The 27,764-nt window shown below is 41.9% G+C and overlaps 1 protein-coding gene across 8 annotated transcripts; it reads left to right on the top strand.

The window, feature by feature from the left end:
- The first annotated feature begins 47 nt into the window (after positions 1 to 47).
- Positions 48 to 27,598, top strand: VCPKMT (valosin containing protein lysine methyltransferase). Of its 8 annotated transcripts, none has more exons than XR_003795730.1 (7): positions 48 to 641; positions 738 to 848; positions 1,025 to 1,097; positions 1,952 to 2,071; positions 3,038 to 3,142; positions 25,824 to 25,913; positions 26,031 to 27,598. XR_003795730.1 is itself a non-coding variant. In XM_029236235.1 (7 exons), exons 1-6 carry the CDS (start codon positions 169 to 171, stop codon positions 18,407 to 18,409), a joined length of 1,035 nt encoding a protein of 344 aa, XP_029092068.1. In that variant the 5' UTR covers positions 48 to 168; the 3' UTR covers positions 18,410 to 18,438; positions 18,948 to 19,004. The 8 variants fall into 8 exon arrangements, 6 of the variants coding, with proteins under 6 accessions (XP_029092068.1, XP_029092072.1, XP_029092073.1 ...); XR_003795731.1 differs by having other exon boundaries at positions 26,010 to 27,598; XM_029236235.1 differs by lacking the exons at positions 25,824 to 25,913; positions 26,031 to 27,598 and adding exons at positions 18,257 to 18,438; positions 18,948 to 19,004.
- The last annotated feature ends 166 nt before the right edge of the window (positions 27,599 to 27,764 follow it).

Here is a 27,764-nt window from a genome sequence, read left to right as displayed (position 1 = left end):
GCCATCCTTGGTAGGATCTTGGAAGCTGCCTTGATTTAAGGCCAGTAATAAAAAAAAAAAAACAGTGTGAATCAACCTCCAACTAGATAAAAACACTCAGGTTGGCTTTGTCCGGAAAAGTAATTTCAACTGCCCGTTCGTTGAGGCAGACTTGTAATTTAGGGGAGAATGAGGCGGTTCCGCGCGCAGGGTAAGCCTTGGCCTGCGGCTGGGCCACGCCGGTGGAACGCCGCCTTCCGCTCTTTGTGCCTTCGCGCACGCGCTATGGCGCCAACTCCGCCTCCTGGAGGCGCCGGGCCCCTTGCAAGGCGGGGCCCGGGGCGGTCTTGTGGGTGTGACGTCACTGCGCTCGGCACTCAGTGTTGCCGGGCGGCGATGGCGGGTCCCCTGGAGTCCTCCGGGGAGGAGCAACTGCGGAACTTTGTGCGAGTTTTGGAGAAGCGAGATGGCACGGTGTTACGACTACAGCAGTACGGCTCCGGCGGCGTGGGTTGCGTTGTTTGGGACGCTGCCATCGTCCTTTCTAAATACCTGGAAACGCCCGGGTTTTCCGGCGATGGGGCCCACGCGCTGAGCCGGCGGTCGGTGCTGGAGCTGGGCTCTGGCACCGGGGCCGTGGGGCTCATGGCTGCTACCCTCGGGTAAGAGCTTGGCGGGAGGGGACGCCGCTTTTCGGGAAACCCCGGTTACTGGCTTCCCATCCTTGTGCCTACACCTCAGTCACCGTTATTTTATAGGGCAGATGTCATAGTCACCGACCTAGAGGAATTGCAAGACTTGCTGAAGATGAATATTAATATGAACAAGCATCTTGTCACTGGTTCTGTTCAAGCCAAGGTACTGAAATGGTTTGTATGGCCTTTCAGCTTGTTTTAAGATAACTGTAGTTTGCTTTAAATTGTGTTACACTAAAAGCATGGTTAATACGAAGGGGACTTTCTGGGTCTTGTTTGTAAAACAGGTAAAACAGGAATATTTTAAATTAGTGAAACAACAGTTTAAAATATTGGTTGACATTTTTAAGGGGGGAAGAAATAGAAGACTTTCCTTCTCCTCCAGACTACATCCTGATGGCCGACTGCATATACTATGAAGAGGTGAGTATTTAATAGTGAAGGCTCTTCCTTTAGAAGATTTAAACCGTATTTGGTGGATTCTAAAGCACGCATTTCTTCGCATTTTAACATCTCTGAATGCAGGATATTTGTTCCATAGTTGATGACACAGTAAAGAGAAAATAAAGGTCACCAGGAACTACATATATGTACACTCATGATTAACATAGAGGCCCATGAAGCATATTGAGAAAAGTGTTATGTGCATTTTGCGAGAGGTGTCTGTAAAATTTTTAAAGGATATTGCCATTTGGATCTCCTGTAAAAGACTAAGATTTCTTCTTTTTTTTTTTTTTAGTTATTCCTAGTGAATGTGTTAATCATGACATTAATAATTAAGTTGCATCGTAAAGAATTCATTGTTCTGTGGCAAGATTTATTATATTTATATAATGATTTTTTTTAGAATATCAGTTTGTGTAGTGTTGTGGGCATCACTCATTTTTTTCAATAATGAGCACTGAACCAACTTATGTTCTAGTTAGGGTTGGACTTGCTTTTGTAGGTAAATTGTTGATTGTTTAAATCCCAAGTTAAATTAGATTAAATTAAATTTTAAGAGTGCAGTCAATTTCATTTGTTTACCCATGGGGACTCCAAAATGCAATCACTTGAATCCTTTCTCTGGAAACTGAAATTAATATGATGGTTGATTAGTTAAGAAGAGTTTACTAATCATCAGTTACAGAGCTGTAACTACGTTTACTTGTTTGGATTGATTCAAAGATGGATGAATTGTAGGGAAATTATAATTACCCCCCCACCTCCCCTACTCCCTTTTATAGTAAACATATAAATTTTTTAAAGTCATAAAAATCATATTCCTTTTTGAACAGTCTTTGGAGCCACTGTTGAAAACCCTAAAAGATCTCAGTGGATCTGAGACTTGTATTATATGTTGTTATGAACAACGAACAATGGGAAAAAATCCAGAAATCGAGAAAAAATATTTTGAGGTGAGTACTCCACTAGATCTACCTTTGTAGTGATTACCCTTCAGAGAGGCTATATGTGACTTTGTGTTAAAGTGTATTGTGGTAATTTTGAGTAGGGAAAACATTCTGCTTGTATGAACCCAAGGAGAGGATCAAGATCCTTCATAGCACACCATTCTAATAACCGCCAGCCTCCCTCCCCACCGCCTTTTTAATCTTTTCTGGTTATTTATTTTTCTTTTCTAACTTGTCGATCTGTAAAACAATGTAAAATAATAATGTGACACCCTTGTCTTTCCTGAGAAAGTTTTCAGCGTTTCTTTATGAAACATGTTGCTGGCTTTTTAGGAACATGTTAATGATGTGTATATTATTTTTGGAGATGACATCATAGAAACATGACATGTGGTATCTTTTTATTTTAGTGTTTTCCACTGTATTTTTATGATAGCTTTGACCAGTGTATCCTACCTATTTCGAGATTTTTCTTTTTTCTTTTGAAAGAATTAAAGACCCACAGGAAGTTGCGGAAGTAGTACATAGAATCCCGTTTATCTTTCACCCATCTTCCTCCAGTGGTCACCCAAGCCCTTTTTATGGGCAAAAATCCACCACATTACAAGTGACTCCTCATAAGCGTCCATCTGTATAGCCTTGCAGTTTTATCCTCTGAAAGGGTTACTTTGGGTAAAGTGACTCTTCATGACTGCCTCAGATATATGATGAAATGGTTTTTTAAATTTTATGTTTTTCTTGAATATGAAGAATTAATAAACTTTTGAAATAATGTATAATTGAAAATTTTATTTTATTAATCAATTTCAGTTGAGTTAAAACATGTAAAATGCACATGTATCAAGTGGTTAGCTGAGTTTTTCATGTGCCCCTCCCCAGTCAGTACTCCAAAGGTAACCACCATTCTGATTTCTGTCACCACAGGATAGTTCATATTATTAACTATAAAGTGTATCTTTTTTAAATTTATAGCTTCTTCAACTAGACTTTGACTTTGAAAAAATTCCTTTGGAAAAACATGATGAAGAATATCGAAGTGAAGATATTCACATTTTATACATCAGAAAGAAAAAATCGGTAAATATGTATTTGTCTTTTCATCCTCTGAAGCAATTTCATTAGCTGGACACTGTCTCTGAGCTTGTGTGTGATGTAGATGTTAATTTTCAAGTGGGGAAACAGCTTTGATGATTCACTGGACTCGGGCACTAACTCTCAGTGTTAAGATTGCCTAACCTACCTGGCCTCACGTTTTTCCTCTAAAATAAGGCAGGCTTCTTTTGTAAAGGTCTTTTCTAGCTGTAAATTATATAGCTTTATTATTGGGCATTACCTCAGACAAGGAACTTAACTATTTATAAATTTCTGTTATCTGTTAGAGGTTTTAAAATGCCAGTTCTGTCCTTCGTGAACTCTCTCCAACCATTCATATGTTTTTTAATGGTCCAAGTAAACTATAAAAAGGTAGATCTGTCCAATAAAGAAAAATGCATTCAGTTAAGTAGAATTTATATATGTTCCCCTTTTTGGTTGCTTCCTTTGCCTGTTATACTAATTACATTTTATGCACATTGCCTCTCCGATGCCTAGAATTTGAACCTGTAGAAAGGAAGAATTGTATCTCATCCATTTTTGTCCTCCAGCACCTTCTATATATGTGACTGGTATAAGGCAGGGGCAAGATGAGTTTTATGAATTGAGAGTGCTAAATTTACTTAGTTCCATTTGTTTCTATTATCTTTCCTTTGAATTTGTGATGAAGTTTTCTGATTATGTGAATTCTTGCCAAAAGCAAATAATGTGTAATTTTTGGAGTCAAGACTAGGTGTTGAGACTGTAAGGAAAGAAGAGCTGTAGGATTAGTAATTCAGATCAATTATTATGTGGCATGGCGCTAGAGACAAAAAGACAAATTTAAAATGTTTTGTGCCTTAAGGGATCCAGTTTTAGCTGAAGCTGTTGTATAGTTTTAAAAGTAGATTTTTTTTTTGAGGCATAAAGATTTTGTGTTTCCTAAATATGAAGGCTTTTTTTTCTTCAGAGAATCATTTGTTTCTTTAACTTGATATAACTTACATACTATAAAGTTTACCCTTTTAGAGTTTACACTTCAGCGATTTTTAGTATATTCACAGAATTGGACAACCATCACCACTTTTTAAACATTTTCATCACCCCAGAAAGAAACCCCATACCTGTTAGCAATTACTTCTTTATCCTGCCTCCCCCAGCCCCTGACAACCACCAGTCTGTATCTCTGTGGATTTGCCTGTTCTGAACATTTCATACAGATGGAATCACACATTATGTGGCTTCCTGTTTCTGGCTTCTTTCATTCTGCAGTGTTTTCAAGGTGCATCCATGTTTTATAGTTGAATAATATTCCTTTGTATAGATATTACCACATCTTATCCATCCATTCATCAGTTGATGGGCATTTCTGTTGTTTCCACTTTTTGGCTCTAGGGAATAATGCTGCTGTGAATATTCATGTAAGAATTTTTGTGTGGCACATGTTTCAAATCTCTCCAGTGTATGTATACCCAGAGTAGAATTGCTAGGTCATACAGAAACTCTACATTTAACTTTTTGAGGACTTCCCAAACTGTTCCAAAGCTACTATACCATTTTCCTTTCTCACCAGCAATGTCTGCAGGTCGCAGTTTCTCCACATCCTCACTAATACTTATTGTTGTCCATCTTTTTTATTGTAGTCATCTTAGTAGGTATGAAGTGGGTTTTATTTCCCTAATGACTAATGATGTTGAGTGTCTTTTTTTTACTGACCTTTTGTACATCTTTACAGAAATCCTTTGCCTATTTTAAAATTGAGTTGAGTTTTCACTGTTGGGTTGTAAACATTCTTTATATATCCTGGATACTAGACCCTTGCCAGATATATGACTTCCAAATACTTTCTCCCATTCTGTGGGTTGTCCTTTCGTTTTCTTGATAGTGTGTCCTTTGAAGCACAGAGGTTTTTAATTTTGATGATGTCCAATGTATCTGTTTTTTCTTTGGTTGCTTGTACTTCAGGCATCAGCAAAGACCATCTCTAAACATTATGAATGGCTGTTCATTTGAATTGCATTAGCCATTACTAGGAATATTACCTAGTATTAAGTACCCGGTAAATACTTAATTTATGATAAGAAATCAGTGTTTTAAGGTTTCCATTTTTTTCTTATAGAAATTTCCGTCGTGAAATCTAGTCATCTTACCCAAGCCTCTAACAACGTGGGTAAGCTAACATTGTGATTGGAGCATGTGAATACAGCATGGGAAGATTGTGTTCACAGATTTTTCCAGCATGTCCTTAGGGATCCGATATATAGACAACCACCACGGGCTGCCTGCAGTACAAAAAATGATTGACTGACTGCCTACCTGCCAATGGGCCTGAAATCCAACTTAGTTTACTTTTAGCTCAGCATCAAGTTCTGCTTAAAAGAAACATGTTTCAGTCACTCCTCAAATAAAAATAGGTACTGAGGTTAGCCTAAAGTCTGCCAAAAATAGTGAAAGTAGCATGGCTGACTTGGCGTATTTTCAGGAAAGTAGGGATAAGTTGATCCGGTTTCTAAAGAGAGATATCAATTACTATTTAATAATGTTTAAATTCAAATCAATAAATTTTAGCTTGTCTTCAAGATAAATTTAAAAGAAGATTTTTATTTTAACGTATTTATGCAGTGGTTTTTATCGTTAAGTATCTTCCACTTCATTGCTTTTAAGATAACTTTAATACTTGTGTTCTTTTACTTTAAAAAAAAAAATGAAAATACTGTTTTGTGGCCAAGTTCTGTGCTTTTCCTTCACCACACTGACTACAGTATAATTTACTATGGGAGTTAGATAGTAGATTATACCATAGTCAGTTGATAAAGATGAAAGTAAGATATCGGGAGACTGGGAGGGAGGAAAAGGTATCTTTACAAAATTGTTTATTTGAGAATGGAGTGAAATTTAAAAGTCCAGCTTCAGGCTCTTGCATTTATGTGGCTCATGCACTTTTCCTCACGTATAGCTTCCAGGAAAATGCGGCTAAAGTCACTGGTGTTAACTTGTTTATATGAAACAGAGAAAAGTATTTAAATGACTACAAATGTAGTTCTGTATACATTTATCAAATGATTTTGATTCTGTGTGGTCTCTGTTTTATGTTCTCATGAGAATCATCTGTTCACAGACTGATCTATCAGGACTTCAGTCGCATGGTTCCAAAGTGTAATGGTAACCAGATGGAATTCTGGTACTTACAGGCATTGGTGCTAGGTGGCACAATGTATATGTTAAAATAAACATTGTTTTTGAGATCCTGTGACTTTGAGAATGTTTCAGAAATAGCTTTTGAGAAAATGAACATTTAAAGACGGTGACTGGTTTCCAGAAAGAGCAAAAGCAGCCCTAGAGAAATTAAAGATTGACATCAAGAGAACAGTTCTTTCCTTCAGGCTTGCTTCAATCTTTAATGTTTGTTCTGCTTTTTTTTTTTTTTTTTTTTCAAACTGCTCTTAGCATTTCATTAAGCAGTTTACTTAGCAGTTAGTGTAACCTAAGTATATGATACTTTTTTAGTTACAAATAATACCAGGTATTACTAGTGAAGTCTTAGAACAAACGACCACTTTCTGGCTTGTTTCATAACATTATAGAACTTGGTAGAAATTAGTTTAACATTTACCAGCAATAGTAGTCCATCCAGATTCCTCAGATGCCTTTCAGCCTCCTCCCATTTTCACTGTACTTCTAAAAAGAGTCGCTGTGGGTCTTGCCTGAAGTGCCCTTGACAGTCCTGTAATGAAAGCCCAGCTCCTTTACCTCAGACAGGTGACCATACACCAAAACTTCCTGGAGGGCTGAAGTCAGCCTCTTTGCAACTTAGCCAGAATCACACCCTTGCTTGTGTGTGCTTCCTCTTCTTTCATGTCCTATTCCCACTCCTTTACTTATCACCTCCTTAATAAGTCACTTGCATACATTCATTGTCATCTGTTTCTGGGGAACTGACCTAATGGTACTGACTACAGAATTAAGTAATTTGTAACAGAAAGTCAAGTGAGTTTTATTAGCTTATTCTGGAATAAGGCCAAAGCAGAGGTTAAAAGGTGCCAATCCCCACGTTCTAGGATCAGAGAACCACGGTGATTAGGACCAGTAAGCACTGCAGGGCTTACTGAGGGGTGCCAGATCAGATAACACGTGCTATCACTAACCACCATCCCACAGACACCTGGGGAGGCCTGGGAGAGGTCTTCCTCTGGAGAAGTGCAGTGTTGGGGAAAGGGATTTAGTCCTTTGAGCTCTCATGAGGGAGGGAACAGAGTGCATCTGTACTCAGAAACCACAGGAGGGAGACCTGAGGGAGTAATTCAAGACCCAGGATGCCTCCAAGAAGGGGAGACCAGCACCTTTTCCACCTGGTTTGGTTTGTCTTTACTCAGCAGATGAACACATCTGTTTAATCCCAGAGCATGGGAATGGAATTGGAGAGGCACTGTGGGGACTGTCAGGCAGAGAGGCATTAGAGATGGATCGTGCCGGCCTGAGGACTTCCGCAGCAACATGGGGAGGTTAAAAGGCAGGTGATGCAGCAGGTGAGTGAGGTGTGATGCCACTGTCTGGGGGTCAGCCAGAATATAGGCAACTTTGAAATCTCAGTGGACTGCCAGGGCCAGGAGGAACTGCTCAGTAGTGGGCCTCTGGTCTTCCAGGCGAGGGGGGGTTGCCGCTGTGCACAATGAAACACGTAAGCTGCTTACCACAGTGCAGTGATGGCCAATTAGAAAGCCACCCCCCAGTAAGGCGGTGCTTCTCAAACTAGCTGTACATGGAAAACTAAAAGCAAGCGGACCATGTCCAGGTCCCATCCCAGTCCAGTTAAACCAGAGGCATGGTATTTTTTGGTGAAGGGCTCTGGATGGTTTTTATGTTTAGCCTAAATTGAGAACTACTGCAATAAAGAAACCTCTTCTAGCATCTGCCTCCTAAGAAGAGAGCAAAGAAAAGGAAAGAGAAGTATAAAAACCATCTGTGATTAAAGTGGGTCTATACTTTAAAGGGAGGGAAAGAGCTTTGAATCCGATGTGGCATTTTCTATGAAATAGGTTTTAAAATAAACAGGGCTGAGTTTTAGAAACTAAATATCTGAAAATTTAGAGAATCTGGCCGAGAGGGTAAAGGTGATGCTACTCAAGAGTAAGGGGGGATTCAAGAGCTGGGAGAAGAAAATTGTTACAGGTGTAGCCTCCAGTGACTATATATCAGTTATAACTTTGAAGTCTTTTAAGGTTACATAGCTTTAAATCTTAACCTTCTACAGTTCATTACCAAGGGTCCACGGATCATATGTTTGGTGAATTTGGGAGTGAAGTTAGGTTATTTAAAATTATTTTAAGAAGTATTAATAATCCAGAATGACTGTTAGTACGGCTTTTTACACAGCATACCTAGTTTCCTTGTTAAATGATGTCACATACAGTATTGACTCAGACTACAGACATTCATTTAAAGAAAAGTATGGGTCTTAGAAACATGACTGTTGTTCCTAAGGTTCCCTGTAGATGGCATTGCTTGACTTTGTCTTTAAACAGTTTATAGATAGGAAGTTGTTAAAATAGAATATTTTGAAATGGAATCACACTTGCATTTTAAAGGTGAAGTAAATTAGATTTTAAACAATAAATGTACCTATCCTGAGTTGCTTTCAGAATATTATGTGGTTGTCTTAGTTCGTTTGGGCTGCTATAACAAAATACCATAGACTGGGTGGCTTATAAACAACAAATTTATTTAACAAATTTATTTCTCACAGTTCTGGGAGGCTGGGCAGTGCAAGATCAAGTTGCCAACTTCCTCATAGGCAGCTGTATTATTGTAACCTCACAGGACAGAAAGGAGAAGGAACTCCCTGGGGTCTCTTTTATAGGGCACAAATCCCACTTATGAGAGCTTCACCCTCTTGACCTACTCGCCTCCCAAATGCCCTACCTCCAAATAACATCACACTGAGGGACTAGGTTTCAATATATGAATGGGAGAGTGGGGGGGGGGGTACAGACATTCAGGCCATAACAATAGTGTAAGTGAAAAGGGATTTTTTTCTTATAAAATTGTATTTGATTTATCTTTTTATTGCATTTTGATATGCCTTTTGAAGTTTTGACTGTCATTCATATAGCTGCATACATTGCAATTCATAAACCATTTCTCTGCTATTGGTATCTTCCATGAGAGACAGACATTGCAAAGTTCTAAAAGTTAAATTCACCTTGAAAGTACCTTTTATATAATGCATGATCTTACATCTGAGGTACTTGAAACTTCTAATTAATTTCAATTAGTTTTTCAAACCAGTATACCTTCTTCATTAGAGTAGTAAGTAGCTTTTACATCAAAAGACTGAAGCTCTGTCTTTGGCTATATCACAGTTCTGTAACTGATATTTGACTTTCAGTTTTAATTTTTCCTCAAGGAACATCAGGATTTGAAAGAGTTTTTGATTCACTGATAATAAACATTTTAGAAGTAGAATATTCAGTTTTCATACCATAGAGACCTTCAGGCTATATTTGAATTAGAAAAAGTTTGTGGCAACAGAATTTTACTGAAAATTAATCAGGTAATGGAAAGACAGAGTTTCCACTTTAAATGATTTTGGGTAGGAAAACAAATTCTGAAATCATTTTCACCAGTTAGGTTAAAACTGTTAGGTATTTGGGGTCATTTAAGACATTGTCTTAGGTCCTTTTGTGTTGAAGTTCTGGTAAAGATCTAGTGAGTCCATCAACTGTGAGATACATTTTATGTAATTCATTATTAATAACATAGTTTTCAAATAATAGGTTTTAAAATATGTTAGAGCAAAGTATCTCTATGATAATGTTTTTCTCACAAGCATTCTGAAAACTATCAGCACAAGCCTTGAGACCAGATTATCTGGATTTAAATCCCAGTTCCGCCATTTACTTAGCTCTATGACTCTGTGCCTCAGTTTCCTCCTATGTGAGGTGAGGATCATAATAAATGCCTCATAGTTTGCCATGGGGATTAAATCAGTTTAATACATGGAATATCTGGCACACAGTAAGCCTTCAATAAATGTTGTGATTATACTAGAGATGGAATTACTTTACATTAGGGGATGGGAAAATGTAATAATGCTTGTCTGTGTTGCAGTGTGAAATCTGGGCTTTTTTTTTTTGCGGTTCGCGGGCCTCTCACTGTTGTGGCCTCTCCTGTTGCGGAACACAGGCTCCGGACGCGCAGGCTCAGCGGCCATGGCTCACGGGCCCACCCGCTCCGCAGCATGTGGGATCTTCCCGGACCGGGGCACAAACCCGTGTCCCCTGCATCGGCAGGCAGACTCTCAACCACTGCGCCGGCAGGGAAGCCCTGGGCATCTTTTTTAGAGTATAGAGCCCTTATGAACATCACTGCCTCATCATGGTGGGAATGGCACCTGGGGTGGGAGGAGCCTGAGAAGAACATCACTGCCTCATCATGGTGGGAATGGCACCTGGGGTGGGAGGAGCCTGAGAACACTGTTGCACGGTACTGTTAGTTGAACAAGTAAGCAATTTAGAAAGAAGGAAAAGGTATAGTGGAAGGAAAACCTTTGTTTGCTGTTCATTTTTATGGTTTTAAAGCAAGTGCCATGAGCATTCAGAGGCCAACAAAAACAGAGGAAATCCTCATTTCCAAATAATGGAGCCTGGGCTTGCTGGCTGGAGCTCCAAGATTCCACCATCCTGGACCCTTAGCGAATTTTTCCTTCTGTGGTTCTTACCTGTATTAAACTGAGACCAGATAAGTAGTAGATAAGTGGCACCAGGTCATTTTTCTGAAGTCTTGGGCTTGATATATCTGCATAATTACTTTCAGAGTTTAGATGTGTTCATTCTAAAAGAGCAAGGTGACTATGAAGTACTTGTGTAGCAGTTGCCTCCTGGATAAACCGTCTTTTACCATGTAATCAGTATATACGATGGGTTGCAGGAGCTTAGTTTAACTAATCCCTCAGGCTGACTATGTCTGTACCAACAGATAAGAATGAGAGTCAGAACCGTGAATTGCATCTGCTTCTCCGCCAGCCAGAGTAAAATAGCACAAGTGCTTAACGGCATTATATTAAACTTTCAAGATCTTTTTGTTTGCAATTGATGGAAAAGATTGTCACGAACACTAGATAGCTGGCCTTAATTTTTAGAAACATCTATTGCTTACCTGTAATACACTTTCTTTGGTGAAGGATAAGTTCACACTTTAATATTCACAGGGTTAGAAACAATGATATTTCTTCTTTGCAAAACAAAATTAAGGCTTTTGAAAAAGAGCTGTTCTAGATGCAGTCCTTACAGGGTTAAATGTTGAGTACTTAGCAGATTTCCTTCATGTCATTAGCTCTAATGAAGTACCGCTGGCAGTCTGTTAAACCCTTGACGGGTCAGTGCTTTTAGGGTCGGTGCTTTTAAAAACTCTTGAGTAATTTTTTAAAAGTTAACTTTTATTGCAAGCTGTTAATCTTCTGAAGTCCAGGCATTTAACAATCTGAGTTCCAGGTTCATGTGTTGGCTCATTGGTGCTTTGGATAAATCATTGCCAGAGTTATGTGCATATAATACACACAGTCCCATGTATCTACATTCAGTACCTGACCTTGTTCTTTTAGGAACGTGTCCTGAAAACCTGCTTGTACTGCATGCACAGTACAGTTGCATATTGGGGCGCACCAAAATAAATAGCACGTTTTATCCAAAACTTAGATGGAGAAGCTTGATATTTACATTCCAAGTGAGTGTAAAGAATAATCTCATGGCATGTAATGGACATTGAACATAGGCCCGGTTTCTTGAAACTTAGAAACAGGAAAAACAAGTTTCACACTCCCATAAATAATAAATGTTTAACCAGAGAATGCCTTTAGGTTTCAGTGACATTTATGAACATAGGTACGATGTACTTTTAAAATAGCTATCATCTTTCTAAATCTTGCCACAAGGATTTAAAAAAAAAATTTGCCGTTCAAAACTCCTTTCACTCTCCAGCATATCTCTGACACCCACATTCAGTCTGTTACTCTCTGTCTGAAATAAGTGTCTGGTTGTTAACCTTAGATTCCAAGGAAGAGAGAACAGTGGAGGCTTAGTGTGGCTGGTAGGAACAAAATTCCAAATTAGCTCTGGAAGACAGCCCCAGATCTGTTCTAAATCCACTCACCTTCCCTTTATGCACCCAAGCTTGAACATTCTGTTTTTCTCCTAAGGAGAAAATGGCTCACTTGACTACCACCGAATCTAGCTGTACGTCCTTGAGCAAGTTAGTTTCTCTGAATGTTAGTGTCCCTCTCTGTAAAATGAGAATGACATCTACTGGACAGCACTGTGGTGATAGTTAAACTAGATAATATATGTGGACAGGGGTAGGGAAGAAGGCATCTCCCCAGCATAAGCCTCAATTATTTGCTCTGAGAGTTCAGACTGATCATCTCTTGCAAACTAGAGGTGCGATAGAAGTCATCCTAAGTAAACAACACATAGCCTGGGCCAGAAAGAACAAAAGCCTCTATTGTCAGAAAGGCGGGATTCCCAGTATAGCAGCATATGCCTGTCATTTACCTTTACTCCCACCTGACTTCTTCACCTTCTCTTTAGACTCTGCCTTCATCACAGGAAGGGAGTAAGAAGTCACAGGGGAGATCTTGCAATTCTCTGGATTCTAACTGCAAGCCGATCGTAGGTTCCCACTCTCTGGCCCTCTGACTCTGACCCCTCTCCTAAGCTCTGGCCTCGCCTCTTCAGCTGCCTGCCTGATAGCTTCCCCTGCTTGCCCAACCAGCAGTATTTTTGTCCTGTCTTCCTCTTTTTACTGCTGTCGCCTGAGGCCAGGCCTCATTACCTCTAATTTATGCTCCTGTAATGTCTCCCACTTGCAATACCTCCCCACACACCTGTGCAAACAATGGTGCCCCAGCACTCTCCTGACTTGGAGTTCCAAACTGTTCAACGTCCTGCTCAAAAACCTCCCCAGAGGCTGCCAGGTGAAGTAGAAACTCCCATGCTGGGTATTTGATACCCTCTTCAATGTAGCTCCTTTTGCTTCCTTCTTTCTCTCTCAACAAAAACTGACTTTTCTGGATGTACACAGTGTGCTTCATTGCTTCTGTTAAAACAGAAGCATGATCTTTTTGTGTAGTGGATATTTGTAGCAATGACTTCTGTCCTCCATCAGACCTTCTCCCAACTGACTGATGAAGACTAAATGTCTGTCTGGGAGCCCACTGCACTGACCCCTCTGCCTGCCCCATGACCAAGCCCAGCCAAACAGCCTCATGTCCCCCACCACAGTTTAGGTGTGGGTGTCGCATGACTGACACTAACCCCGCGGAGCCCTCCTGGGTAAGAGGCACTTCCTCTTTTCCAGGGTAGCTAATGCTAAGGATAAAAGTAAGACTTGAGCTGCCCCAAAATAAAAATCAACACAGACGAAATCAGAACCTAGGTGCAAAGAGAGAAATCAGAACACTGTCCTGATGATTCAGTTTGAGCCTCTGAAACCAACTGTGCCAGAAGCCACCTGCACCCCTGGACTCCCAGTTGTATAACCTAGTTAACTTTGTTCTGCTGGTTTGAGGTTGGGTTTCTGTTCCCTGCCGTGGAGCAGGTCCTAACTGGTAGGTCCTTCAAACTTTTCTGCCTTTCAAACCCTACCCCTATCTTATGATCCTTTTCAACCACTACTTTTCCCAAGAAGTGATCTGCTTTTTAAGTCTTCATTTTGTCCATAATACCAGCTAAATCATCCTAGCAATTGATTTACAAGCTTCCTAGAATAGTGTTGGTTGCTGATCATACTGTGGAAATCTTAACCTATGAAACTACAGAAGTAAACGTCATAAAACTACTCAGAAAGCAAAAGTGAAGAAATAACCCATTGTGAGAGTGGTTTAACTGTGTTACAAAAGAGCAAACCCACTGCCTTTGCACCCGGAAAATGTTCAGGCCTCCCGCACTCCATCCCCATCATGGGGTTGTTACTTAGCACTGAGAAAATGAATTGTTGAGAAAACGAATTGCTTCAGAGAGAGTGGATTCTGGGGTAGGAGTAACCCCTGTGGTTAGGGGGGCTGCCTGAAAAGTGGAGGGAGAATTGCAGCACGTATTAAGTGAGGTCTGAGATCTGGAAAGCAAGAGTAGGAGCAGCAGCGTCATCTAAGAAAGGTTCAAAAACTTCCTTGCTGCTTCTCATGGGTTACAGGGAAAGCCTACATTTAGTGTGAAGTTTTCATTTCTTACCTCTTTTAATTCCCTTTAGTTAACGCAGCTTTCAGGAGAGTCTCATACCTGGGTCGAGCCTATATGTGGTGGCAGAAAGTGAAGAGGCCAGTGTAAGAAACATACTTGCCCCACCTTCACCCTGCAGGGCTACCCACAGGAAGGGAGCAGCATCCTCTGCATGGAGATGGGTCTGGAAGGCCCGGCAGAGCTCACCAGCTGGACAGGGCAGAGCTGGAAGGGCCAGGGAGGGTCCCAGGGCTGCATGGGCCACAGAGAGTGATGCAAAAGAAAACCTCCCCTTCCCAGTATATGCTAGAGCAGGGCTCTGGAATGGAGGCAGACCCTTGGGGTGCAGATGTTACATGCAATAAACATTTTACTGAACTTCAGGTGTAATTATGAGCAGTCAAGGTATTTGGAAAGATTGAAGTGAACCTAATTTTTTTTTTAAATATCACCAGATTTGAAACTGTCAATACAGTTCATACTCACATCATGTTATTCCAAATAAATTGGTAGGGTAGTTTTTAAAATTAACTGTGACTTCTTGTATGGGATACCTGAGGTCCTTATGTTGTGACTATACAGCATCCTAAAACCAAGTCGAGAAAAAAAAAAAAATCTAAAGACATGAATTTAAGTTTCCAGAATGATCCCTGACTCTCATAAGGGCTAATTTATGAAAGACATAAGACAACCATTCATTTATTATTCCCACAATAGAGACCTGGGTTAATTTTAAAGGCAGCTTTGATGATTGACAGATGATTGGCTGCAGTTGTAGCAGAATTAAATTACCAACCAATAGGAAACCAGATTAAATGTTGGCGTTGCATATGGGTGGGCTTGGGACTGTCAAATTTGATGTAAGTTCTACCTTATGTGATCATGCTTAATGTGATCAGGGCGAACATAAGACCCAAGCTAATAGCTAATATTGCCACTTAGCAATTCAGAGCTTTGCTTTAGATAAAGATCTCTGCCCAAGCCTGTGAAATGTGAGCAGAGAGTATGATGGTGTGTCCAAGGGTGGAGGCTGTAAGTAGGTTTGTAATTAATTGATAAAAGCCTGAAAGAGAAAAACAAATACCGTGTGCTAACACATATATATGGAATCTAAAAAAAAAATGGTCCCGAAGAACCTAGGGGCAGGACAGGAATAAAGACGCAGACGTAGAGAATGGACTTGAAGACACAGGGAGGCGGAAAGGTAAGCTGGGACGAAGTGAGAGAGTGGCATGGACATATATATACATTACCAAATGTAAAATAGATAGCTAGTGGGAAGCAGCTGCATAGCACAGGGAGATTAGCTCTGTGCTTTGTGACCACCTAGAGGGGTGGGATAGGGAGGGTGGGAGGGAGACGCAAGAGAGAGGGGATATAGGGATATATGTATACGTATAGCTGATTCACTTCGTTATACAGCAGAAACTAACACACCATCGTAAAGCAATTATACTCCAATAAAGATGTTAAAAAAAAGAAGAAAAAAAAAAGCCTGGAGGAATTCTACGGCTTTATATTTCTTACCAGTGTCTCTGGAGCACAGGTGTAACTTGCCAGGTAGCCTTGAAAAATGTGACCGTTATTCTTCAGCAAAAAGAATGGCATTGTTCATGCTGTCCTGCCACGAGGACCCTAGCAAGGAGAGTGGGCTTCCATAAAGAGCCCAGGACTCTGGCCTGCTCAGCCTCCCCTGGTAGGGATGGGGACAAAGTGGCTCCAGATGGCAGATCTCCCCAGAAACACTTCTCCGAGCACAGGAGAGTTCCCACGACTCACTGGACTCAGCTGTGAGTTCCCAGGGCGTTTTGCTACCACCTTTCCAAACAATCAATGCCAAGTATTGACTGTGGTGGCCAAGTATTAGGACAGTGGCCACGCAGACCCCCTCAGGTCACCCTGTCCCTCTCCTGATTAAAGATGTGCCTCGGCAGTGTTTGGTGGAGATGTCCTGGGCTCAATAGAAGTCTGAGGGTGAAGGCTGAACTCCAACCTCTGCTGTTGACTAGCTGTGAGTCCTCGGGCAGGTCCCTGGGTCTGAGTTTGTTTCTTCATCTGTCAGATGGGGATGGGGATGGTGGTGGTGACATTTGTTTTGCCCACTCACAGAGTCCTTAGGATGCTCAAACAGGAAAATTGATGTGAGAGCCCAGTGTCAACCTGAAAGCTGGATGGAGATACGAGTTACTGTGTTTGGTGCTTACATCTGACAAAAGGCTTGAGCTTGATCCGTTTTCCCCCTTCTCAGCCAAGTGTGTGCCATTCTAAAATAAACAGAGGGGAATCTACTTCATCTCTGATGAGCAGGGGTCTTAGCCAAAGGTCCACAGAAGGGAGGGGAGAGAGACTGTGGATCAATTCCCCTTGGTCTCTCAGCCTTTCTTCTTTTCACACCCTAGTTGATCTTGGGCCAGATCTTATCAATTGTCCCCCTCACTCTCTCATCACAACAGACATACAAAGTCACCATCTCTCCTCATTTGTGTTCAGTGGGCCAGGCTTGTGGCAGGTGCTGGAGACACCCGTGGGTTGTGAGTTGCTTGCTGTCATGGAAAGGAGGAGGTTCCTGAAAGGAGTGAGTACTCTAGGACAGGGCGCAGAGCGTGCCGAGCATTTTACAAATACTTCTTGTTGTTATTGTTACTCTCATTATGGGAGCATAGATGATTGGCCTGGTTTTGCAAATGTGTTTCCCTTGACTCCTCCAGCCTATCAAATGGAAGGACTCCTCAACTCAACACTGCCGTATTTCATTGTTCTTGAAAGCATCTAGGGTAGCAGGTCTGCCCAGGCAGGCTGTAGACACTGCTTGGCTTGTGGGGCTCCGGGCCTGATTTAAAGCTGCCCAGCCTTGGGAAGCCTGCCATTTGGGTCCTCAGAGCCCCGAAGCCTGATGCTGGCCTATGCCGGCAACCCATGCATTCTCTACTGCCTTCCTCCCGCCAGGGACACTCCTTCTCCACAAGAGTGTCCCCAGTCCTGACAATGTGCCTTCATTCTCTGTGACCCCCAGCTGTGGCAGGGTGGTCAGGGGTCCCTTTGGTCCTTGCTGCTCACTGTGAGTTCATTGATTCGCACTCACGGAAGCCCTCAGTGAACACACAAGGGTGCTCTTCTCCCGATGCCTCCATTTTAGAGATTCTCTTCTGTTTGTTTCCAGTGTGGCTCTGGTGACATTTTTTTCATGTTTCTACCTTGTCTCACTAACTCCTTGGCCCCCTCCTTGAAGACAAGAACAGAGTCTTCTTTACACCCTTCATGGTCCTTGCACATTTCACTCGAAGAATATTCCATTAACCCGACTATCTTTTCTTGAGCGCCTGTGATGCTTGTGGTAGGTCCTGGAGGGATTACAAAAATGAGATATGAATAAGTGACTGGAGAAAGTGAAAGCAGTAGCTTACTTCATAGAGTTTGGTGGGAATGAGGGGAGAGTCAGGGCTGAAAGAAGGCTTGTACAAAAGGATGAGAGAGGAGAGATTGTGGCTGAAGATAAAGGGGGGCTTGAGGGGGCGGGGGGCAAGTGGAGGAGCCCACAGGCAGGTAAACTGATTCTGGAAAGAAGAGGGTCAACTCTTCAAAAAGACTAATGGAAGGAAGGAAGGAAGAGAAGGGAAGGAGGGAGGAGGGAAGATGTAGCTAAATTTGGACATGGGTGTGGGGGGAAAGAGGTTCACCACTAATGTCCTGGGTTTTTACTGTTAACTGAATGAAAGAGGGGACTTGGGCCTCCACATTAAGGAGCTTAAGCTGCGAAAGGATCCATTACTGGGGTGACTTGGAAGTGGCATCTGTGGCACAGAACTGCCCTTGTGGCCTGATTGGGGGAGATCTGGGGAAAGGGGAGAAAGAAATGAAAAGTTGAGAAACAGGAGTTAACTCTAGGGTCACCCTTCTCTCGCTCCCCCAGCCCATCCCATGTACCAGGATCTGGAGGCTCCCAGGGGAGCACTCTGCTGAACTGACCTTCCCCGGGTTTGGAGGTCCCCCCACTCCTTCCTCCTGCAGAACACCCCTTCCTGGTCTCCTGTCAACCACCTGCTGCCCTTGTTTCAGGAGGTGATCATGGCTTTGGGTGCTTTTCTCTTTCAGGTAACAGTGTGATACTCTCGGGGGTGGGGAGGTCCCAGTAGATTGTGGTTCATACAGGCTTTATATCAGCTCTGGATCAATATGCCCAATTGTTAATTCTCAGAGAGACTACTGAATAAAATATCATTTCACCATATGGCCAACTTGTCAAATGTACCAAAATAAACCAGTGTACTGAAAGCTTGTTTCAGAGAGTCTCTCTGTATGAATATATTCATGCATATATTTTTCTCAAATATAGTCTGTGAATATAAATATATTCTTTATGCATAGTCAGTGATTCTGAAGATGTCCAATAGGAATTTGTTTTTAATGTGAATATAGTTAATAAATATATATTTGTTTGGGGCTGAATTGTGTACCTCCAAAATTCATATGTTGAGGTCCTAACACCTAGAACCTCAGAATGTGACTGTATTTGGAGATAGAGCCTTTAAAGAGGTAATTATGTTGAAATGAAGCCATTAGGGTGGACCCTAACCAAATATGACTGGTGTCCTTATAAGAAGAGGAGATTAGGACGCAGACAAATAAAGAGGGAAGATGATGTGAAGACACAGGGAGAAAGCGGCTGTCTGCAAGCCAAGGAGAGAGACCTCAGAAGAAACCAACCCTGCTGGCACCTTGATCTTGGACTTCTAGCCTCCATTACTGTGAGAAAATAAATTTCTATTGTTTTAGCCACCCCGTCTCTGCTACTTTGTTATGGCAGCCCTAGCAAACTAACATAATAATCTTATATTTTTAAATATGAGATGTATTTCATTAGTATTTTAAGGAATGTTTGATTTGCCAAAAAGGTTTGAGTTACAGCGTGAATTAGATTTCTCATAAATATATTCAAGAAGAAGATATTCATGTAACATATTAAAAGTCTTAACATAAAAAGCAAAGAATTTGTTCAAATTCACTGACTCTTTTCAGGAAGAACATTTTTTTTAATTAATTTATTTATTTATGGCTGTGTTGGGTCTTCGTTTCTGTGCGAAGGCTTTCTCTAGTTGCGGCGAGCGGGGTCCACTCTTCATCGCGGTGCGCGGGCCTCTCACTATCGCGGCCTCTCCTGTTGCGGAGCACAGGCTCCAGATGCGCAGGCTCAGTAATTGTGGCTCACGGGGCTAGTTGCTACGCGGCATGTGGGACCTTCCCAGACCAGGGCTCGAACCCGTGTCCCCTGCATTGGCAGGCAGATTCTCAACCACTGCGCCACCAGGGAAGCCCGGAAGAACATTTTTAAAACTAGAATTTGATAAATGTGGCAGATTGGTCATTGATTTCCAGCAAATCTGGCTGCTTCCCTGCCTGTATGATCCAACTGTCCTCTGTGCACAGGGGCTGGCAGTGCGGGACCTGAGGGTCTAGAGTGGAAATTCTTGTTGCACTGTGAGCGCACACCAGACACTGTATTGGATGCCTCCCCAAATGTGATTCCCTGAATTCTCACACCAGGATGAGGAGATGGACAGGTATCCCATGGTACATACAAGAATGTCAGAACTTAAAGCAGGTAAATAACTCCCCCTGGTCACAGAGCTAATCATTAGGGAGAACATTCCCTAAATTCTGATAGATCTAGGTACAAGTCCCAGCTCTGCTGCGTCCCACCTGTGTGACCTAAGGCAAGTGGCTTAACTTCTTCATGCCTCAGTTTCTTCATTTGTAAAATGGGATCAATACTCTTATCCACCACATGGGTTGTTGGATGGAGTAAATGAAATCATATATGTGCTTGACACAGAGCCTGGCACATATGATGTTCTCAATTGTTAGCTACTACTGTGAGTTTAGGAAATATGATAAATATAACACCAGACATTATATAGTATTATATAGTTTACAAAGTGCTTTCAGTTTTTCAGATGAGGAAATCAAGGCTGAGAGAAGTTGAGGGACTCAGTTGGGAGCCCCCCCAAATCTTTTGTTCTCTTTAGGCCTTCAACTGATTGGTGAAGCCCACCCATATTAGGGAGGGGAATCTTTTTTTCTGAAAGTCCACCAACTTAAATGTTAATCTCATCCAAAAACACCCTCACAGAAACATCCAGAATAATTTTTGAACAAATATCTGGGCACCGTGGCCCACCCGAGTTGACACATAAAATTAACCCTCACAATGTCTTTGCCCGGAAAAAGCAAGGATTTTTCTGAGACAGCTTATGCATGGTGCTTACCCTATGTAGGTACTCGCCAAATGCCCTGAATAAGGTTGAGTCTTTGAGCCTGACTCTCCCATCCTTTCTCCTTCAGAAGAAAAATGCTGTAGTGAAACAATTTACTTAGTTTCATTTTCAGACTATTCACTTGTTGTATCAGGCTAGTAGGGTTGTAGGTGAACGTTTTTTTTTCTTTTGTCATTTCTTTTGATATGGCTGTAAATGTTCTAATTATATATTAACTATAAACTTGCATTGTAACTTAATGAACCAGGGGAAAAATGTGTTTATAATCCCTTATTTAATTATGGTACTTGATTAAGGTTTGCTTAAGCGTTGCTCATTTAAAAAAAAATAATTTTATTGCAGTAGAACTGATGACTTCAAAAATAGATTTTTAAAACAGTCTATATGAAGAGATGGTATAAAATGAAACGCTAAATACGTCATAAACTGAAGTATCACCATCTTGAATATCAAGGAGAGGACACACCTTGGAGACTGGTCTGAAGTGCAGGGCAAAAGTCAGGCTCTTGGGACTTCCCTAGTTGTGCAGTGGTTAAGAATCCACCTGCCATTGCAGGGGCACAGGTTCGATCCCACATGCCATGGAGCAACTAAGCCCATATGCCACAACTACTGAGCCCGCACGCTACAACTACTGAAGCCTGCACACTGTAGAGCCCGTGCACCACAACTACTGAGCCCACACACAGCAACTACCGAAGCCTGCGTGCCTGGAGTCCATGCTCCGCAGCAAGAGAAGCCACCGCAATGAGAAGCACGCACGCCGTAACAAAGAGTAGCCCCCGCTCACCTCAACTAGAGAAAGCCCACGTGCAGCAATGAAGACCCAACGTGGCCAAAAAAAATAATAATCAGCCTCTTAAGCGTTAAATCTATAAAACAGAAACCGTAAGGCAACAGCTTTGTGGCAGTGTTAAAATTAGGTAAGCTTGCTAAGGTCAGTAAGTAGAAATTCTCATCTGTTAATGCAAATTATAATACTGTAGGGATACTCAGCTGGCCAGATACCTGGAGCATGTCGAAGGAAGGGCTCTAATAAAAACTAAACACCTTGTTTATATGGCACTCTTAAGATTTTCAAACATCTTTCATTTACATTAATCTGATTTGATCGTTGCAAACCACCCCATGCTGGAGAAAGGCCAGATATCATTCTTCCCCTTGAGACTCACAGAGGTTCTAGGTTATACGGCTGCAAAGTGGCAGGAAAGAGACCAGACCAGATGGACTTTCTTCTGCATCATAATCAGTCCAGCTTCTTTGTTGGGTGCCTGTGACGCACAGCCAGGGTACAGGGTAGGTGGAGGAGGACAGTGGACAAAACACAAATCATGGCCATTCTTTCTAACTGGCCCGCCTCAAAGAAAACTAGAGTCAGTTCAAAATGGCATTGCCTATTTTGATTTTGAGACTTGGCATCATATAAATGTGCAGGCCTGCCCAGAACTGGTAAAGGCAGAAGAAAAAAAGAGAAGGAATGAACACTTCAACACAATTTACAGGCTACTGCCTTTCTCACCAGCAAAAAAAAGTCTCCCGAGTCTGGAGGAATGGAAGTGGAGGAGGGTGAGGGAAGGAGCACCACTGGTGACAGGTTTTCTCCCAAGAGAAGGGAATCACACCCTTGGAGCTGTGAAAAATGAATCATGTCTTTTCTATCAAGACTTCACACAGATTTTCTGGGAAACTTGTCATTGAGGATACAATAGAGACAACTGTCCTTTTTGGTAGTGTAGCATTTTCTGGAGGGAACTGTGTAAATCATTCTGGGGATTAAACAGCAAATTAAAATGAAGATTAAAGGTGTGTCCTGTGGCTTTTGTGGGCTGTGTTCACCTTTTCTGGAGGTCAGTACATCCACCTAATTGAAAGAGAAAATATCACGTTTAGTTGCAAGAGTGTAAAGGGGTGACGTTTTTCGTCCCACCTTTCATGCTGGGATCAAGGTCTTCTCTTCAAAAGAGCAGTAAAGAGCATCTATGGAGCACCTTTCGGTTTACAAGGCACTTCCATGGGCATCATTATACTTAAGCTTCACTAAAGCAGATTTATGGGGCCTGTCTTCTAGGTGAGATAGCTTAAGGCCACAGCTGAGGGCACACATTAGTGGGCTTCTAGCTCAAAGCCTACACTCTCCACTTCATCACAAGGTGGATCCACTCAGTCTGTAGACAGGGGCAGAGTGATTGATGTGCTTTCTTGTTGGCACCACGTTAAGAAGATGAACAACCATCTCAATTTGCCTGAGACTGAAGCGTTTTCCAGGACATGGGACAGTCCTGGGCAAATTGGGACAACTGGTCACCTTACATATTATGTCTCCAGAAGTCCTCATAGGAGATTCTTCAAGAGTCACATTGAGTGCTAAGATGTTTTAGGAGGACACAGCTATATATGCATGGGATTGGCATATCATTTCCTCCTACTTAATATTTGCAAGCATTTTAAAATTTAACATTTTGCTGTTCTCCCAAGATTGTCATTTTGGCCACTTTTTCTTCCTCATTTTTTCTTCCTCGTTGTCTCAGATCCCAAGGGGTGTATGGGGAGGAGGGATGGAAACAGGAAAAAAGTAAGTAAAGAAAGACATTGGCTCCCATTTTTAAAATGTGGTTTTGGTTACAGTTTGTTGAGGACTAATTTGTAATAGTAATTCTCAAACTTGAATATGTTGGTAGACAGCCTCTAAGATGGTACCCGGTGATTCCTGCCTCTTGGTGTGGATGATCTTGTGTAATTCTCTTCCCTTGAGTTTACTGTGGATTTGGATTTGTCTTGAGGAGTCTGTGTGTGTGTGTGTGTGTGTGTGTGTGTCTGTCTGTCTGTCTGTCTGTCTCTCTCTCTCTCTCTCACCCCTAGCTCTGGGAAAAGCCAGCAGCCCATGTGGTGAAGAACTGATGTTTCCAGCTAATAGCCAGAAAGGACCTGAGCTTGGCAGCAGATTCTCCAGCACCAGTGCAGTCTAGAGATGTTTGCAGCCTGAACCAACACCTTGATTTCAGCATCATGAGAGACGCTTAGCCAGAATCACAAAGCTAAATCAATCCCAAATTCCTGACCCATATGAACTGTGAGATAATCAATGTTGGTTGTTTTCAGCCTGTGTGTTTTAGGGAGATTTGTGTGGAAGCGATAAACTAGTACAAATGTGCATCAGAATCACCTAGATAACAACTTGATAAAAATGTATATTTCTGGGTCTTACCCCTGGAAATTTTATTCAGTAGATGTGGCCTGAAGTTTCTGCTTTTTCATCAGGAATCCCAGGAGAATCAGAACTGAACAAATACCTGCTTGAGAGCACATAGCAAGAAAAAACACTCCCTGTAAAGACTGTAAAGGGGTATGGTTGCCAGATAAAATACAGGGCACCCAGTTCTATTTGAATTTCAGATAAATAACAAAAAAATGTTTTAGTATAAGCATGCCCCTTGCAGTACTGGGGACATACTTATGCAAAAACATATTTGTTATCTGAAATTCAAATTTAGCTGGGTGTTCTGTATTTCTCTTTGCTAAAAAACCATCCAAAAGGAAAGCCCCACCCAAGGAATGGCCCAACTGGAAATAAAGTAGTGCCTTCCTTTCGCAGATGGCAGGATTTTAGTCCCTGAGGGGCTGACGAAGGGACCGCAGGTGCCTGGTTGGGCCCTGCCCCTCTCCAACCCCCAGGGCAGGCCACAGACTTCGGGCTCTTAACTCTTTTCTTTGGAGGATTTGCGGGGGGAGTAGGGGGAGGAGGGGGAAACGGGCAGGGTGGGGAGCTGCTCAGGAAGTCCTCCCACACGGCCCCACCCACCTCTGACAGGTTGTGTCCGGCCCCTTGCTGCCCCAGCTGTGGGGTAAGGAGGCCCAGTGCCCCCAGCTCCCTGGAGAGGCTGGACCCGCTGTTGTGGATGCTCCTATCTGGTGGGTACCACACTCGGCGCTGGGAACTTGCTCCTTTGGGTGCTGATGGCATCAAGCTTTTCCAGAGCAGTGAATGAATGCAGCCTTCCCCCACACCCCTCCAAGAACTCAGACGAATGCAGCTGCTCGTAATAATATGTGCGTTTCTCATTCTGAGTATGTCTGAGTCTCTGATGAGTTCTATTTATTGTAGCTCTCAGCCCTGTAAAGAGGAGGATGGTTCCAAAGACATTTCTTAACGACTGAGGTTTTAAGAACTCTGGTTTCACTTCTGTGTATGCTTTCTTGTCACAGGGAACCGTCTTAATTTTGATGTGTTTATTTTCCACTATGAAATATTTTCAAAGAGATCAAGAATGAATGAGAATATGTATGTGAGGGAGAGAGAGGGAGCTTGGCTGGGTAGACCGAAATGCTTAAGGCAGGGATGGAAGATAAAGGCTCAGAAAACATACAGCTGCAGTAGAATCAGAGACTTAAATTGTGTGCTTTGAAACCAGACATCGAAAGTGAGGTCACATCACTCTGAGCTCTGGTTCAGCCTTGCCCAGCGGCCTGACACAAGCTGAAAACCCACAGGAGGAGAAGTCAGCAGAATCTCTCTCCTGAGTGAAACTGGAGGGGGCTGAGTTTTTGAGAGGAAGGGAGGCGGTTTGGAATCAAATGTACAGCATCTCTGTCCGCCGTAGAGGCTCTCAAGGGCCCTAGGAGATCTCCTTTTGTGCTGCTTCGTAAAGCCAGCACGGCCTACACAAAACAGATTCGAAAAGTAGAAATCCAAGGATGATGGTGCCATATCACACTTTGTACCTCAGGAAGAGCCCCACAGGAATTGCCCAGTCCTAGGACTTCCACCTCAAGTGTGGCTGACTTGGAAGGCTTGAGAATGCAATGAATCTAGACATATAGAATGGTCTAGAGCTGGAAGGGGCCTCAGTCATCCAGCTCAGCTTCCTCTTTTACAGAGAAGAATCTAGGCTCCCACTTTGGCCTTCACCGTGGCCTCTCTGGGTTTCTGAAAAATTAATAGCTACCTCAGAAGTTTATTGTGAGCTGTCGTGTAATGATGTTATATAAAGCACTTGGCACTTAGCACTCAATAAATGGGAGCTTTCATTATTATTTCACCGTGTTTGTGTATTTAGGTGTGTGGTGGCAATTTGGGGGTCAGAGGGGAGTATTTTAGTATCGTTTAAAAAAAAAGAGCCCAGATTCCTAAGGCAGAGTTCATATCTACGTAGGGTCTTCGGACTGGAAAGAACCACTACACTATTTAATTCAATCTCTTTGTTTTAGAGATGATGAAACTCAGGTCCAGACAGGTGAGGGCTTGCTCAGGATCCCACAGCTACCTCCTTTTCTGGATCCCCCAGTCCTGCCACCAAGGTAGGGAAACTTCCACACACTCGGCCTAGAAACTCCATTGAGATGGTATCTCTTTTCTGCAGCAGCAAATGGGAATTTCTAACACATCGACTCAAGTGCTCTGTTGGACTCTTTCAGACACCACCACTGCTATCACCACCACCACCAAGGCGGGCACCTAAACTTTTTGTAAATGAATGGAAGTGCTACAGTCCTGACTCCTGAGAGAAGAACTAATAGTTATGTACAAAGGCAAGTCTGGGTTTGAAATTAATGACTGTGGGATTCTAAAATGATTTTCAGATAAAGTGAGTAATTTACATTAATTTGCATTGCAGTAGACAACACTGCTTAGGAATAACTGCTCTGTTGAATTTAGGAGACAAAGATCAAGTCTGTTATTTTAGTTCATGGCCTCGGGGAGCTTGGATAGGGGACCGGGCAGCGAGGAGTTTGAAGGTTTTAATGCTTACTGTGCAGAAATATGATTTTTTTCTGAAATAGATTAGCTTTTAAGGATGTAGCAACATTGATTAAGTACTTGGTATGTATTTTGCCTGTGTTTACTTTTTTAATCCTCATGAAAACCTTAGGCAATAGGTGCTAGAATTATGCCCATTTTATAGATTAGAAAACTAAGACCAGAGAGTAACTTATTCAAGGTCAAATAGCTAATAAATGGCATCACCAGTTCCAAACCTTGGAATCTGGCTGCAGAGCCTTGCTCTCACCCACTATATTCTACTGCCTTGAGAGAGTTAAAGTACCAAACCCAAGACACCAGGAACTATTTTGACGTTCCTTATGAGCATATACTTTTCATCACATTACTATTCCAAGGTTAAATGTATGGAGCTGAATCCTGTGGTCCCTAATGCTCTAGTCCAGCTGCCTCCACCATACTGTTGGTCTGGAAATTCCCTGGAAACATAGGTGGGGTTTTTTTTTATATATAATCTCCAGTATTCACTCCTCACTTTACACTGCTGGATGAAAATCAGAACCCGACTCTGCTTTTCATTTCCACAAATGGCTTAAGAGACCAGCACCAGGCTCAGTAGTATAGATTTTTCAAAAGGACACTTTACATGAACCCACCCCCAAGAACCCACCAATACCAGCTTAAAAGGAGCAGGATATTTCAGTGAGGAGGCTAATGAAGAGATGCGATGAGACCCAATCTATTCCATTTTTTCCCTGGGGGTATAAGGAGACACCTAGATCTTAATCTCCTTTCTCATCATTTTGATTCAGAGATGTTGGCACCAGGGCTTCTTAGAACAAGGTAAGTTACATGATAAGTCTTCAAAAATCTATAATAAACTCAATAGAAGTAAATGCATGGAGAAAGAGGCACTTACCAGTAATTTAATTTGAATAAGTGAATGCTTTGATATCCTTTTTACGTACAAGGAGGCATACTACATACTACACCTGCTATACACTCTATACCCACTCCTCTGCACCTTTTACACTTAACGTGTCTTGTAGCACATTCCTTATTCAATATTATCACGTAAAAATTTACCTCATTCTTTCTCATGACTTCATAAAATTTCGTTTTTGGATGTATCAGAATTTATTTAACCATCATCTATTAAAGAACATTTTAATTGTGTCTAATCCTATGCTCTTACAAATAATGCTGAAAGAAATGTTTATACACACGGGTGTATTTTTGTTTTGGCTTGGTTTTGTTGTCATTATTATCCATGGGGCTGGGGTTGGGGGGGAATCCTAGGAGTGGAACTGTTAGGTCAAAGGATATTTGTATTTAAATTTTAATCACTATTTCCAAATTATCCTACAAAAAGTTTGTACCAACTTGCTCTCAGTGAGAAGGAATTTGAAAGGCTGGGTCTAGCACCCTTG

Source organism: Monodon monoceros, unplaced genomic scaffold (assembly GCF_005190385.1).
Source record: "Monodon monoceros isolate NGI ecotype Baffin Bay Population unplaced genomic scaffold, NGI_Narwhal_1 Super_Scaffold_21, whole genome shotgun sequence".
Lineage (NCBI taxonomy): Eukaryota > Metazoa > Chordata > Mammalia > Artiodactyla > Monodontidae > Monodon > Monodon monoceros.
This window is presented reverse-complemented; position numbering and strand designations above follow the sequence as displayed.

Excerpts from the sequence above, each read along its gene's own strand:
- VCPKMT (XM_029236235.1), top strand. The coding sequence starts at position 169 with ATGAGGCGGTTCCGCGCGCAGGGTAAGCCTTGGCCTGCGGCTGGGCCA. Across the intron at positions 642-737 it reads CTCATGGCTGCTACCCTCGG|GGCAGATGTCATAGTCACCG; the intron begins GTAAGAGCTTGG and ends GTTATTTTATAG. Across the intron at positions 2,072-3,037 it reads TCGAGAAAAAATATTTTGAG|CTTCTTCAACTAGACTTTGA; the intron begins GTGAGTACTCCA and ends TTAAATTTATAG.